The following is a 13,228-nucleotide window of genomic DNA, read 5'->3' as shown; positions in this document are numbered from 1 at the left end:
ACGCCCGTTTCTTCTATCCACAACCTCGCGCGACCAACCACCATGTCGGCGGGCGCAGCGGCACCGCATTCGCAAAAGAGAATTAAGCTGCGCTCCGTGCTACCCTGGTTCAGGAGCGCATGGCCTATATGAATACCGTTCTCACCTTCTCCACCACCAACGGTGTATGCATGCTGCGAAATCCAACGTCGCGCGCAACGTTGCTAACGATTGACGACCTCCCCATTGCACTGTCTACTCCGTAATCCGAAGTATCGTCTAGCAGCCGGATTCCATCATCGCGACCAACAGTCGTCGCAAAATAAATCATGTCGAGCACTGCGCCCGGCACGACGCTGGCAACGTCAACTTCGTCATCCGCTGCCGCCACGACCTCCGCCTCATCTGGATCTGAAGCCACCGTCGCCATTACCACAACCTTCACGCCACCCTCAGCATGCACATCAAGCCACCTCACGATGGTCTCAAACTTTTACGTCTGGATCAATGAGCCAATGCCCGTACCGGGCTCGACTTTTAGCAGCTGCTATCCGACGCAATGGATTGCAGATTATAGCTCAGTCTCGGGTTCTTTAAGTTCGATCGCACCGCTGGTGACTCCACTGGTGTGTCCGGTTGGTTGGGATACTGCGACGTCGGTGTCGACTGGCGACTTTTCGGGGTACTTTGCTTGTTGTCCAAGGTACGTGGCGCCATTTATTGCTGTTACTCTGTTCTTTTTCTTTCCTTTTTCTTGATATTTTTGGGTGCGCCGGTGTCTCTGGAGCTCACGTATTTTGCTCATTCGCACTTGTCAGTGGGACTGGTCACTCGGGCGGCCTAAGTTCAAGTGCGAGGGCAGATGTTGGAGAGATATCAAATTCTTGGCTGGAAATTCGCGAGGCGCATTCAGGTGGTTATATTCTGGAGTTTCCAACATCTCTTCACCTCCAAAATTTTGCCGACGTCAACATCGCGCCCCCACTGACTTCAAGTTTTCTTCAGCGAATACGACCTCACGCCCCCCGATACTGCCGTGGACACGGACCGCCCCTTCTACGGCGGGACCTGCTTCTCCAGCTTCACAGCCGGCAACACGTACACAATGACAAAATACGACTCGACCGCGCTATCTGGCAACGTGACCGTAACATTCACAAATGGCGACGCAGCCTACGGCCATCCCATCGACGGCTGGGTGGCCGGCGCTGCAATATCGAGGACGACGAGCACGGCGGCAGGAGGCAGCTCCTCTGGCAGCGTGGCGGCATCAGCGACCGGGGGTGCCTCATCATCGTCATCATCGGCAGCGACAGGAGGAGACGGCGGCTCTTCTGGTCTCTCGGGCGGCGCCATCGCCGGCATCGTCATCGGCTGCGTTGCAGGCGTCGCACTGCTCGGCTTGGCCGCGTGGGCAATACTACGTCGGCATCACAAGGGGTCCGCGTCCGACGGCGCTGCTGCTGCCGCCGCCGCAAACGAGGAGGCAAACGAGAAGGACGCCACGTCGCCGGGCGGTGCGACGGTGATGAGCAACGAGATGGGCGGGGGCGAGATTAATGAGCTGGGTGGGGACTCGAGACAGGTGCATGAGGTGGGCGCCGACGCGAAGGGCACGCAAGGATGGTACGGAGGAAATTTCAATCGCGCCGAGATGGATGGGAGGGGGGTACATGATGTGGCGGAGTTGGAGGGGGAGAGCCCCGGGGGTGGGAATTTGAGGAGGTAGTAATGTCGTTTGGAGTGGCGGAGAGACGGGAAGGGGGAAGGATATATCCAGGGGGTTTTGGCGATTACTCTACTTCGCATGCAAAGATCGAGGACATACGGGACTTCCAGTTGGCTGATTGTCATAATCACTCAAAGTTTGAGTTGGACAGGGGACTTTACTCATGAGCTGCTTGAGATGTCGTTACTACAGCATACATGAAATTCGATTTCCACCAACACCGATCATGCATAGAGGTGATTCAGGAGAAACGCAACCGGGAAAGGGGGAAAGGAAAGAAGCCAGACTTTCAAATGGAGGCTCCTTCATTTCTGACAGATTCATTAGAGGGGGGCAAGAGATAGGAGAGAGAGGAAGGAGCTAAGTCTTGAGCCATAACGCCAACGCAGAATGCCACGATGCAGCTTTGAAAACAGAGAGACAAAACAAACCCGCGCAACGGTCCCGCACAGGGATAAATATAAGAACGACACGCTAGCCACTGCGTCACAGGACTTTTGTTTTATTTAGCGTCAAGTTCGCTCAATCAGTTTATCAAGCGGGAAGTAGGTCTGCCTGTGAGGCGCTCACGTAGCCACTGGGGCCAAGCGGGCTAATCACGGTTGCCGCGCTGACTTGGGTCAAACGGTGCCTGCCAAACTCAGGCCAAACGCGCTCATGGCCGCTCATGGCCCAACGAGCGAGAGGTAACAACTGATGGCGCTTGTCATAATCAAGTCCAAGCAATCCCATTTCTCTTGCATCACCTCGTCGTCCTGATGTTTGGACTCTTCTTGCCAATCCCCTTCGCGACTGGGCTGCCCGCCGGCCGTGGGCTTTTCTGGTGTTGATGAGTCTTTTCCTTTCCATGCAAGGCGAATTCAGACCGCTTGCACCTAAGGTGGCCAGATAAGGTTCAAGTAGCGGGCTGAGCAGTCGCAAAGGCGATTGCAAAAGCAACAGGCCTCATCTGCCGTGGCCTCTTGCCTTACCCCTTGACCTACCCCTCGGCCTCCTTCCCCACGCAAACACAACTTCCGTCTTGACCCCGCCATGGCGTCCCTCAAGCAACTCTGCCCGCGCGACTGCCACCATTTCTCTAACGCGCTCGGCACTCCACCCAGCCTCGCGGGTCAGTAATCGCAGGCACAGCGCCTCGATGCCCTCGGCGCACGCCACCAGCCACATCTTGCCCATGAGGGCGCGCTTTTCGTCATTCGGCCACGGCCCCATGGGCAGGTCGACGACACGCGTGTGGATGTCGACGAAGCCGGCGGCTGCGAGTTGCGCTGGGCTGCGGATGTGCGCGAGCGACATGGAGCGGCCCGCGCGCTCGGCGGCCTCGATGGTGGCGGTGACGAGGGTTTGGAGGGCTGATGATGAGCTATCTGCGGCTGCTGCTGTCGCACTACTACGAGGCTTTTTGGGGGTTGTCGTTGCAGAGGAAGATGCGGACGAGGAAGAGGAGGGCGCAAACTGCATCAGGAGGTCGCAAACTTCGAGAACGCCGCCAGGGACGAGATTCGAATATGCTTCGCGGAACACGGCGCTCCAATCGCGAAAGGCGCCCTTCATGTTTCGGATGTGAATGAAATCGAAGGGTTCGCTGAAGTCCCAACTAGCGATGCCGTCAGAGTCATTCTCTTCGTCGCTGCTGTTCTCCTGGTCTTCAGAGAACTCTGCCAGGGGCTCGGAGATCATAGAATGCGGTCCATCCGAGACTGTGCGGTTCGTACTACCACTGGCATAGCCCGGATCTATTGCAATGTTTTCGAAGTCGTTGGTTACCTGGGTCAGGGGATGCGGATCATCTGCTTCGCGATGTCGGTCTCTTGATGCGGCCGGTATTTGCGGATTGGTGGAAGTTGGCCTTGGTGGCGCAATACATGGCTCCAAGTCATCAATCTCCCAAATGATGTTTTCTTTGTCTTCCGCAGGAGTGGGCGATGATAACTCCCAGACTGCGAGGTCGACGGCGACAATCTCGGCGTCAGGGAACCGGTCGGCCATTTGGGTGGCCCAAGAACCGGGGCCAGTGCCAACATCCAGTATTCTCTGGACGGAGGGCGATAGGGGTGCGGTGGTAAGGGAGCCATCGAGCGCAGTCAAAAAGACGCGGTGAAGGATTTCGAGGCGTGTTTGCTCTAGCGAGTCGCATGGCATGTAGTAGACGGAATTTGGATAGGTGCGGCCATTTTCAACGACGTGGGTAAGGTCAGTCGAATGTAAAGAACGAGTCGAATGTCTAGGAAGTGATTGTGGTCGAGTCAGTAGTCTTATATTGTTTTGTTTTGGCGTCAGACTGAGAGGCGTGCCGTCCCAGCAGCTTGGGCTCCCGAATCCGAATAACTGGATTTCCGTACCAAAGCACTGGGATTTTCTGGGGATCTAGCGGCTCGACCGTGGACTACAACGCCCCCAATGTGACACTCCTCTTTCAATGCATATTTTCTCAAAAATGGAAGTGTTGCACCAGGACCATCTCTGTGCCCGCGCGACTGCTCCTTGTCGGTCGGCCTGATCCCACCCGCCTCTCAGAAGAAAGCACGACTTACAGAGAAGTCGAGCTGCCGACAGACGACTCTCGACTGCGAGATAACGATGGCTGACCGCGCTCCATTCCAACTTTGTCCTCGCGCAAAATTTCACGTCCGCCACCTGGCAGCACGAGTGGCGGCGCAGTGAGCGTAGCATATATTTTCAAGACCGGTCAAGGAAGCCGTTCCGTGAAATTACAAGTGGCCCAGCAGCTGAGTTGGCTCATGATTAGAGGACAGTTCGGTGCAGGACATGACAAGTAGCTCACTGGTTAGTTGAAGATCGCCGGCTCGGTGATGGAGTAAGAATGATACAAGAGGCAAAGCGCGATGGGTCCGGGGCGGGTGTACAGGGAGTCGTTGTGGAGCAAGACGACGAGACTTAGCGAGGAGGAGCGGCGAGGGCGGAAGAAAGGAAACGAGTCAAAAGGCAGAGTGAAAGCAAATGCGCTTCTTTTTTTGCTCGCAGTAGAATTGACAGCAGTCGATCCGCAAGCCCCTCGTCGGCGCTGATAGGCCCCCGCAGAAGCGTCACCAGATCTCCATACAACGCAACTGGACGACGGCGAGACCTCATCAGCTCGCCAGGTCAGGACAGGAGAAAAAAGGGCGACTGAGTGACGGCAGACGCGGTGCGAGGGCCCCGTGGATGCTTTGGCAGGGGGAGACGGCTCGGGGCCGCATAGGCGACACTGCAGACGACGTGCTGGATACTTACATACAGCAGGATACATACATGCAAACGGTACGTACCTACTGGCGCGCACCGCTCAGCTCCTGTCCGGCTGCATTGCGTTCCACGGGAAAAGACCATCAACGGCCCGAGAGCCACTCAAATTCTCCTCTGCCTTCTCTGGGATCCGCCATGAGGGGCTCTGGGTCACGCCCGACGCCATCCGCCTCGACCCACGGAGCGACAGGTCGTATCCATCCACAGTCACCGCTTCCAGTCCACCTCGATGCATTGCTTCTCGGACTAGCTACCTATCTCGATGAGAGTATGACAAGGAGCCTTTGACCTCCCCTAACCACTGCTTGGAGACCCTGTTGAGGCTCTTACGAGTCGAGCTGCTGGCCCTCAAACTTGGGCAGCCTCTTCTCCACGTCCGCCCACGTCTCCTCGCCGTCGCACAGCTTCTTGACAGCTGCGAAGATTTCCTCCTCGCTGGCGCGCACCTGCCGTGTCGAGTCGCGGTCGCGCAGCGTAAACGTCTGATTCTGCACAGACTCAAAGTCGACCGTGATACCGAGCGGTGTGCCCAGCTCGTCGTTGCGCGAGTACCGCTTGCCAATACTGGCGGACGAATCGTCCACGCGGCTAGAGATGCCCATCTTGCGCAGCTTCAGACTCAGCCGCGACACGAGTGGCCCAAAGTCGGCGTGAGACGACAGCGGCACAAGCAGCACCTTGGTAGGTGCCACAACTGGCGGGAATGACAGCACCTACACCTTTTAGTTAGCTGCTTTCGGCCGTGCGCATGAGCAAACAACTTACACCGCGCGCTCCCTCGTCGTCACCTGGCCTGACCCAGTAGTTTTGCTCCATGAGACTGTACAGGATTCTGCCGATACCGAAAGAGGGTTCGATCACGTTGGGCGTGTACTCCCTCGTGTTCTCAACCCTCGTGCGCTTCTCAATGTTGATCAAGTCCTTGCCAAGCTCCACCTTGCCCTCGCCGACGCCAGCGACGTCAACCGTAATCTTGCCGTCGTTGTTGAGGTCCAGCGAAAGCTTCTCACGCACGTCCTGGGTCAACGCCTCGATAGCAGCCTCGACAGTCTTGGCGTCCTTCTTGAACTTGGGACCAAACTTCTTCTTGTCAATGTCGACCTGCCACTCCTCGACCTTGAGAGGCTCAGCGCGGCGCTCCCTCACCAGCAGAGGGGCACCAGTCTTCTTCATGTGCACAGTAAGATCTTAAAAATGTCAGTGTACGCTCCCTATCACCCTAGGATTGAAACATACCGTATGCGCTGCGGTCAGCACAGCCAACGCACTCGATCCAGCCGTAGCTGGTAAGAAGTTCGGCATCCCAGCAGTCAGCAGCGTAGTGGGCCATTTCGTTGGCCATGTGCTGCCTAAAGCGAATCTTTGAAGGGTCTACGCCAATCTTGAGCAAGAATTGTTGTATCCTTGCGAGGAAGTAACCGAGCGTCTCGTTGTCGACAATGCCCTTCTCCACAGCCTCGCCAATGGGCGTGGTCTCGACCGTGGTCTTGCCGGAAAGCTGAACATCGCGGTTGAGGAGCTCAAGCTTGACATCCTTGACTTCGCTAAACCTGGGGTGCTTCTTGCCGCCGGCGGGGTCAACAAAGTGCTCAATCTCGGCCATCAGGAATTCTCGGACACGCAGCAGACCACTCCTGGGGGAGATTTCGTTGCGGAAAGACTTGCCAATAGAAGCAGAGGCAAAGGGCATCTGGCCCTGGTTGAACTCAAGGAGCTTCTGGAAAGTCAGGAACTGACCCTGAGCAGTTTCTGGGCGCAGGTATCCGGGCAAGTTGCTGCTAGGTCCAATAGAGGTCTGGAACATCAAGTTGAAGGCAACGGGAGGCTGGAGCTCGCCACCAGTGGCAGGGTTCTTGATTTCGTACTTGATCATGAGCTCTCCAAGCTCCGGGCCATCGTAGTTGTCAATTTTGGCGAGAATCTCCTCGTATTCTTGAACAACGGAGTCCTCCAGCTTGACAGCCTTGATTTCCTTGACCTTCTTTTTCTTCTTCTTGGGGTCCTCCTTCTCTTCAGTGATCTTTTGACCGCGAGCCTCCTTGTCGCCTTTCAGCCGAGATTCCAGAACCTCCTCGACTAAGTGATCCGCCCTGAAAATCTCGCCGGTCTTGGGGTCCTTGCACATCCAGTCCGCGAACTTGTCAACGTGACCACTCGTCTTCAAAATCTCTTCTGGAGTAAGCATGGTGCAGTCGACCTCCAGCATGTCCTCCTCCAAGACAAAGTGCTTCCTCCACAGGTCAATGACATTGGCCTGCAACGAGCAACCAGGCGGACCGTAGTCGTAGAGACCAGAAACACCGCCGTAGATTTCGAACGAAGGAGTGTAGAAGAGACGACGGCGCATAAGGGACTCGAACTGAGCCCTGTCGAAGGCCTCGCCAGCCTTGGTGGTCGTAGCCATTTGCGGTGATTCCTTTGCTGTCTTGCGCTTTTGGGTCGCGACTTTAAATGCGGCGGGGGTCGAAGCGAACGTTCTACGTTGAACGAAGGTCCAAGTGGGACGAAATGGAGCTGGGCGAGCTGGAAGTGAGCAATTGATGCGCAAGGACGTTAGTACCTGGCGCATGAACTTGGCAAGCTCACAGTGGGTGGATGAAAGACAGAAACAGTCAGAACGCAATGACTCGACAATGCCCAAGGTGCCAGAACTTTTGTTTGTCAAGGGTGCAAACACGTCGGGAGCTCGGAGGTCCACTCCGGCGGTGAGCCCCTTTCAGAATAGCCGATTGGCCGTGCGCAAAAAGTTGCTGCCAGGGATCTGCGGCTCTGCGCGCTCCAGACGGAAAGCCAAAAGTTCCCTCGATCCCAGGACTTACCCTTCAGCCTACCCACAAATTCGCCCAAGTCGACATTCACAATGGGCTCGGGAAAGCTCGACTTGTCGGCAAAGCATGCTCTCCCTTTCAAGAGCGGAAACAAGTTGAAGCGCCAGGAGTTCCACCACAAGCAAAAAAAAGTTCGGGACAGCGCTCAACGCGACAAGAGATTCAAACGGAAGCGCGAGGAGGCCAAGAACCCGGAACTCAAGAAGAAGAGACTTGCCGAGAACGTACCAACAACTATCGACAAGAAGCGAACATGGGACGACGTGGACGGCGATGAGGAGGACATTCTCAACCACGCCGTTGATGTGGAGAGGCTGAAGAGGCAAAAGCTTGCCGCCGAGGAAGCTGAGCGAGAGGAGGAGAGGCACGCCGCAGAGGAATCTGAAGAGGAGTCCGACGACGACCGCGACAGCATGCTGGACGAGTCGGAAAGCGGAGAAGAGGACGAAGACGAGGAAGAGACCCCCAAGAAACCCCAGAAGGCCAAATCGGAGCCATCGCGACAAGAACGCGGCTCTAGTCCAACTGGATCGACCATGAGCACAAAGTTCAGCATGACGCCCGAGTCGCTGGCCGCCAAATTCCCTTCACTTTTCGAAGCTCAGCGAGAACCAAAGATTTTGGTTACAACCGCGATCAATAGCACACTCCATGACCAAGCCGAAACTCTTACGGAGATTTTCCCGAACAGCACATACATCCGCCGCACCGCCCATCGCTACGGACACAAGTACTCTGTACGAGAGATTTCCAAATTTGCCACAAATCGCGAGTACACTGCGGTCGTTGTGCTCAACGAGGATCAGAAGAAACCTTCGGGCTTGGACATTGTGCACCTCCCGAACGGTCCCATGTTCCACTTCAGCATCAGCAATTGGGTAGATGGCAAAAAGTTGCCAGGACACGGAAACGCCACGAACCACTACCCGGAGCTCATTCTGAACAACTTCCGCACACCCCTTGGTCTGTTGACCGCACACCTCTTTCGCATCATGTTCCCTCCCCAGCCAGAGATCCAGGGCCGGCAAGTCATGACACTGCGTAAGTCCCTTTCTCCAGCTTATCCGGATGTAAAACTAATGGGCATACCCCACAGACAACCAACGCGACTACATCTTCGTGCGGCGGCATCGTTACGTCTTCCGCGAGAAGCGGGCGTCGGAGAAGAGCGTAACGGACACGGACGGCAAACCGATTGAGGGCGTGGAAGACATCAAGGCGGGATTACAGGAGCTGGGACCGCGCTTCACGCTGAAGCTGCGCAGGATAGACAAGGGCATCCAACAGGCGAGCGGGCAGGAGTGGCAGTGGAAGGCTGGCAGCGAAAAGGTCCGCACAAGGTTCGCCCTGTAAAGGGGTCTCCTGGGAGATTTGCGAGATGGGAAACAAGTGTATGTACAGTATACCCAAATCGACTATTACCTCCTTTGGCTTGATTCTGACAGCGGCAAACAGTTGTTACCTCTCGCTCGTTGGGCTATGAGCGGCCATGAGCAGCCATGAGCGCGTTTGGCCTGAGTTTGGCACCGTTTGACCAAGTCAGCGCGCAACCGTGATTGGCCCGCTTAGCCCCTGTCGTTACGTTGGTGCCCCGCACAGAGACTTACTCTGCTTGATAATCCGATTGAGCGAGCTTGACGCTAAATAAATCAAAAGTCCTGTGACGCAGTGGCTAGCGTGTCGTTCTTATATTTATCCCTGTGCGGGATAGGTATGGCCTCTGTGGTTATGCGAAAGTCGAGGGTTCGACCGTAAGTTCCGTCTTACATTCATCTGAGATGAATTTTATGCTAACAGCTCGAAAGCCCTCCAGGACTAGGACTTTGAATCATCTTTTTTTGCACTTTTTTTGCTCACTTATCCGACGCTGCGGTGATGTCATCATCTGCCCCTCTTCAGTGAACGATTTCCTTCACTTCACCACAAGTCCACAACACTTCTTTTTGCTTCTCCCACCAGCCGCCCCCACTATCGAATGTTCCATCTGCAATATTCACAAGTAACTGTACACTTCTACCGTCCAACATTTAACTGCGGCGACTTCTCATTACAACTCTACCAGCCCTCCCTTGAACAGTGAAATCGACAAATCTAGTGCTGTGAGCCTTTGGCTCACAGCACAGTAAAGATGACTTCGCAGGGTTTGAATTCTCAATCATCCATGTAGGTTTGCAGTGAAGTGCCACACCTTCACGGATAAGGACATGTGGCCGCCAAAAAGAGCTGGCCCTGTAGATCCAGGTAGGATAAGCAAAAGGAAACATCAACGGACTAACATGCGGTGCGACTTCAGTCGCGAACTCGAACAGATCGGGAAAAGACCATGTCGCAGGCCCGGATGGACAGGATAAATGCTATTCTCATCACTATCAAGTCCCCGACCAAAAAAAGACGAATGAGGGTGCCACCTAAGACTTGAGCGGAAAGAATGGGAGCTCAGCACATGGTTTGAGAACATCGAAACGCAGTTACCAGAAGGCCTGAGAGATCTCAAGAAGTGCGCAAAGATAGATAGGCCATTAGGATCACCAGTCTGGGAATTCAACCATCACTCCGGAGGCATCTTCGCAACAGCGCGCATTTGATACACCAGGACAATGGTCGTAAGTCAAAATCTGTAACGTAGCTAAGTTCGTAAAATTTACATTCTCGATCGCCCAAGTTGAGTTTGCAGCGAGAGACTTCCAAAGACCAGACCCATCAAACCAGGTAACAAGAAGCAAAGATCCAAATCCCAAATCAAAACAAGAGGCAACTTTGAACGCGTGGCAAGCCTTGACTTTTCTCGTCGTCACCAACCGCTGCTTCGCATGTTTCCCGCATCCAACGCCCCCAACGCCACGCCAACCCCAAAGACACCCACACCCAATCCCCACACACCGGCTCTCGCTGGCTGTTTTGCAACGAGCTACTTGCAGCAAGAGGCCTTGTCACCGAAAGCCAGACGGCTAACACCGTCCACGACACCGCCGACGCCAGCCGCCTTGCCTTGTGCGATGCTGGAGGGGGTGCTGGAGTAGGAGGGCGGGACGTCCATGCAGGGGTTGCGGTCGAAGAAGTTGCGCGGGCGTAGCAGCAGCGTCATGGGCTCGGCAGGCATGACGGGGAAGTCCTCGGGTGCAGGGAAGTGCGTGATGCCGAATGTGTGCCATAGGACGACGTCAGTGTTTTCGACCGATTCATGCGGCGCCGCCGCGATCCAGGCGGGAAGACCGGCGCTGGGCTCGCCGCTTGTTTGAGGCACGTGGCGGCCGGCGGGGTGAATCTGCTCATCGTCGTCTGTGTGGTTGGTTAGCTTTGGTTCCATAGTGGTATGGGGAGTGGAAGTTGGAAAGGGGAAGGGGTAGGGAGACAGGTGTGGCTTACATTTGGTGACGTGCACGGCGTGACGAGCAAACCCAGCGCGCTTCCACACCAAACTGCCCTCCTTGGGAAGCAGAGGAGGCACTTCGCGGCTAACCAGCTTGTAGCTGACGGGCTTGTGGGAGAAGGGGTTGAGCTTGTTGGGGTTGCACATCTCCCAGGTGCGGCCAGTGTTGCCATCGTAATCGCTCATACCCTCGCCCTGCGTCTTCAGCGGCGTCTTCTTGCACCAGAAGGCGTTGCCGTAGAAGTTCTCTGCCGAACCAACAGGGGCAGAGCCGGGCACAGCGTCCGCAACGACGACGCTGTTGTTCGGACCGTCGATGTTGGGGTCAAGACGTAGACAGAACAGGTGCTGGTGGTTGTGCGCGTTGACACCGGGGTAGACCTCAGTGCCCCAGCCGTGGAGGTCCTCGCCGGGGTTCATCGCATACGTGTTGAGGATTCCGGTCAGCTTGATCTCCAGTTGGATGGTACCATCTTGGTGGAAGATCCAGTACACGCAGTACTCGTAGTTGGCGGCGGTGAAGATGTGCGAGATGATGAGCTTGCGCGCTCTGGTGACCGTGCAAGACTCGTCGCGGAAGTCGGTGTGCTTGAAAAGGATGCCGGCGTCTTCTTCGTGGATGCAGATGGCGTTCTTGATCGTCTGTGCCTGTCCGGCGCGGTTGACAAACGATGCGTCCATGTAGTGGATAGCACCCTTGCAGTCGCAACCAAGAGAGAGCGAGTTGGTCATGTAGCCACCGCCGTACTCTCCCAGGTCAAAGGCGTGCTTGCGTTGATGAGGGTGCTCAGGGTTTCCGTAAGGGACGACCATCTCCGCGAGAGAGATACGCCAGAAAACAGGACGAACGTTGCCCTTGTCGTTGAAGGTGACGTTGGAAAGGACGATACCTTCCTTGTAGTTGAAACCAATGTGCAGCTTCCAGTTTTGCCAGGAAATAGTACGTCCGTCCATGTTGAAAGAGACGCCCTCAGGCTGCGTGATGTTGATGGGCTTGCAGTCTGCCCGGAACCCACTCTCAGCCTCAATAGCAGCAGCGTGGTAGTTGATCGGCGGTGCGGTGCTGAGTGGTCTCCTGACCTTGGGAATGTCGATGTGGATGATTTCTTGGGTATCGGCGTTGAAGATGGGGCAGAAGTCCAGGGGGTAAGCGTACTGGCAGTCGTCGACGGACGGCCGGTAGTACATGAGGGCTTGTTGAAGGCGGACCTTGTTGCCAAATCGCTCATCGTAGCCAATCGTCCATGCTGCGATTCGTCAACATGATGTTTTGGGAGGATGTTCTCCAGGTACTTACGGTCACAGTACACCTTGTGCATATCCTCTGGCGGGATTCCAATGATTCCGCACTGCTCAATGACCCTTGGGTCCTTCCGCACAATACCCTCGACGCCTTGCAGGTCCTCCATAGTAATCTTAAAGCGAGTTAGAATGAACGTCTCGCCTGGAGATGTTAGGAAACTCACCAAAGGCTGGACACCGTCGGTCAATCCCCAGGACACGATCGTCTCTTTCTCAAGGTCCACCACACCATCGTACACCTTGCTTCCTCTTCCAATACACACGACGTCCGCAAAACGCTTCGGCTTCGGTGCCGTATTGGGGTTCTCCAACCACGCCATCATCTCCTTCTTGCGGGGCTCCCATAGCGATACTGCGTTGAAGTGGACATCGGGATGTTCCTTGCGAATAATGGCAACGGCCTTCTCAATCTCAACCTCGGAAAGGGGGTCGAGCGGGTGGGGAGGAGCAGTCTGCCCCGTGACATGCGAGGCGAGCTGCTTGACGCGTTCGAGCACCATTTTGGTATGCTGTCTTCAAAGGTTCTGGAGAAGTATCAAGACCGTCACAGACAGGTCAACAAACGAGGAAGGGGGTATAGAGCGGAAGAAGAAGTTTGAAGTCTATTTCGCAACAGCACAGCTATCAAGACGGAGCCTCCACGATATATAGTAAACTCTGAGGAGGGGTCCTGACATCTGCAGCGCCTGGTTCAGCCCGGGAAACTTTCGTGCACGGCGAATCCGAGCTCGGCGGCAGGGCAATCCAGTTGTCAATGGTCCTTTGCATGCCGTA

General features: G+C 55.5%; 6 protein-coding genes across 6 annotated transcripts; 3 read left to right on the top strand and 3 right to left on the bottom strand.

The window, feature by feature from the left end:
* The first annotated feature begins 188 nt into the window (after nt 1-188).
* On the top strand, nt 189-944 carry BKA78DRAFT_7297 (uncharacterized protein). Its single transcript, XM_066893662.1, has one exon. It carries the CDS (start codon nt 309-311, stop codon nt 735-737), a length of 429 nt encoding a protein of 142 aa, XP_066749051.1. The 5' UTR covers nt 189-308; the 3' UTR covers nt 738-944.
* Nucleotides 702-1,790, top strand: BKA78DRAFT_7233 (uncharacterized protein). Its single transcript, XM_066893647.1, has 2 exons — nt 702-892; nt 985-1,790. The coding sequence occupies exon 2, from the start codon at nt 1,085-1,087 to the stop codon at nt 1,706-1,708; it is 624 nt and encodes a 207-aa protein (XP_066749050.1). The 5' UTR covers nt 702-892; nt 985-1,084; the 3' UTR covers nt 1,709-1,790.
* Nucleotides 1,791-2,326: 536 nt separating this feature from the next.
* BKA78DRAFT_301808 (uncharacterized protein) lies at nt 2,327-4,477 on the bottom strand. The gene is made up of 2 exons (XM_066887386.1): nt 4,243-4,477; nt 2,327-3,932 (listed from the first exon to the last, which is right to left on the bottom strand). The coding sequence occupies exons 1-2, from the start codon at nt 4,305-4,307 to the stop codon at nt 2,654-2,656; spliced, it is 1,344 nt and encodes a 447-aa protein (XP_066749049.1). The 5' UTR covers nt 4,308-4,477; the 3' UTR covers nt 2,327-2,653.
* An 803-nt stretch (nt 4,478-5,280) lies between these two features.
* On the bottom strand, nt 5,281-7,358 carry BKA78DRAFT_329137 (glycyl-tRNA synthetase; the record flags this gene model as incomplete). The annotated part of the gene is made up of 3 exons (XM_066889644.1): nt 5,281-5,667; nt 5,720-6,141; nt 6,191-7,358. The coding sequence occupies 3 exons, from the start codon at nt 7,356-7,358 to the stop codon at nt 5,281-5,283; spliced, it is 1,977 nt and encodes a 658-aa protein (XP_066749048.1).
* Nucleotides 7,359-7,739: 381 nt separating this feature from the next.
* BKA78DRAFT_301803 (anticodon-binding protein) lies at nt 7,740-9,610 on the top strand. Its single transcript, XM_066887385.1, has 3 exons — nt 7,740-8,823; nt 8,879-9,173; nt 9,238-9,610. Exons 1-2 carry the CDS (start codon nt 7,815-7,817, stop codon nt 9,133-9,135), a joined length of 1,266 nt encoding a protein of 421 aa, XP_066749047.1. The 5' UTR covers nt 7,740-7,814; the 3' UTR covers nt 9,136-9,173; nt 9,238-9,610.
* A 1,080-nt stretch (nt 9,611-10,690) lies between these two features.
* On the bottom strand, nt 10,691-12,954 carry BKA78DRAFT_348473 (peroxisomal copper amine oxidase; the record flags this gene model as incomplete). Its single annotated transcript, XM_066890643.1, has 4 exons — nt 10,691-11,061; nt 11,149-12,399; nt 12,450-12,567; nt 12,619-12,954. 4 exons carry the CDS (start codon nt 12,952-12,954, stop codon nt 10,691-10,693), a joined length of 2,076 nt encoding a protein of 691 aa, XP_066749046.1.
* Nucleotides 12,955-13,228: the final 274 nt, after the last annotated feature.

This window comes from Phyllosticta capitalensis, assembly GCF_038381095.1.
Source record: "Phyllosticta capitalensis strain CBS 128856 chromosome Unknown BKA78scaffold_1, whole genome shotgun sequence".
NCBI lineage: Eukaryota > Fungi > Ascomycota > Dothideomycetes > Botryosphaeriales > Phyllostictaceae > Phyllosticta > Phyllosticta capitalensis.
This window is presented reverse-complemented; position numbering and strand designations above follow the sequence as displayed.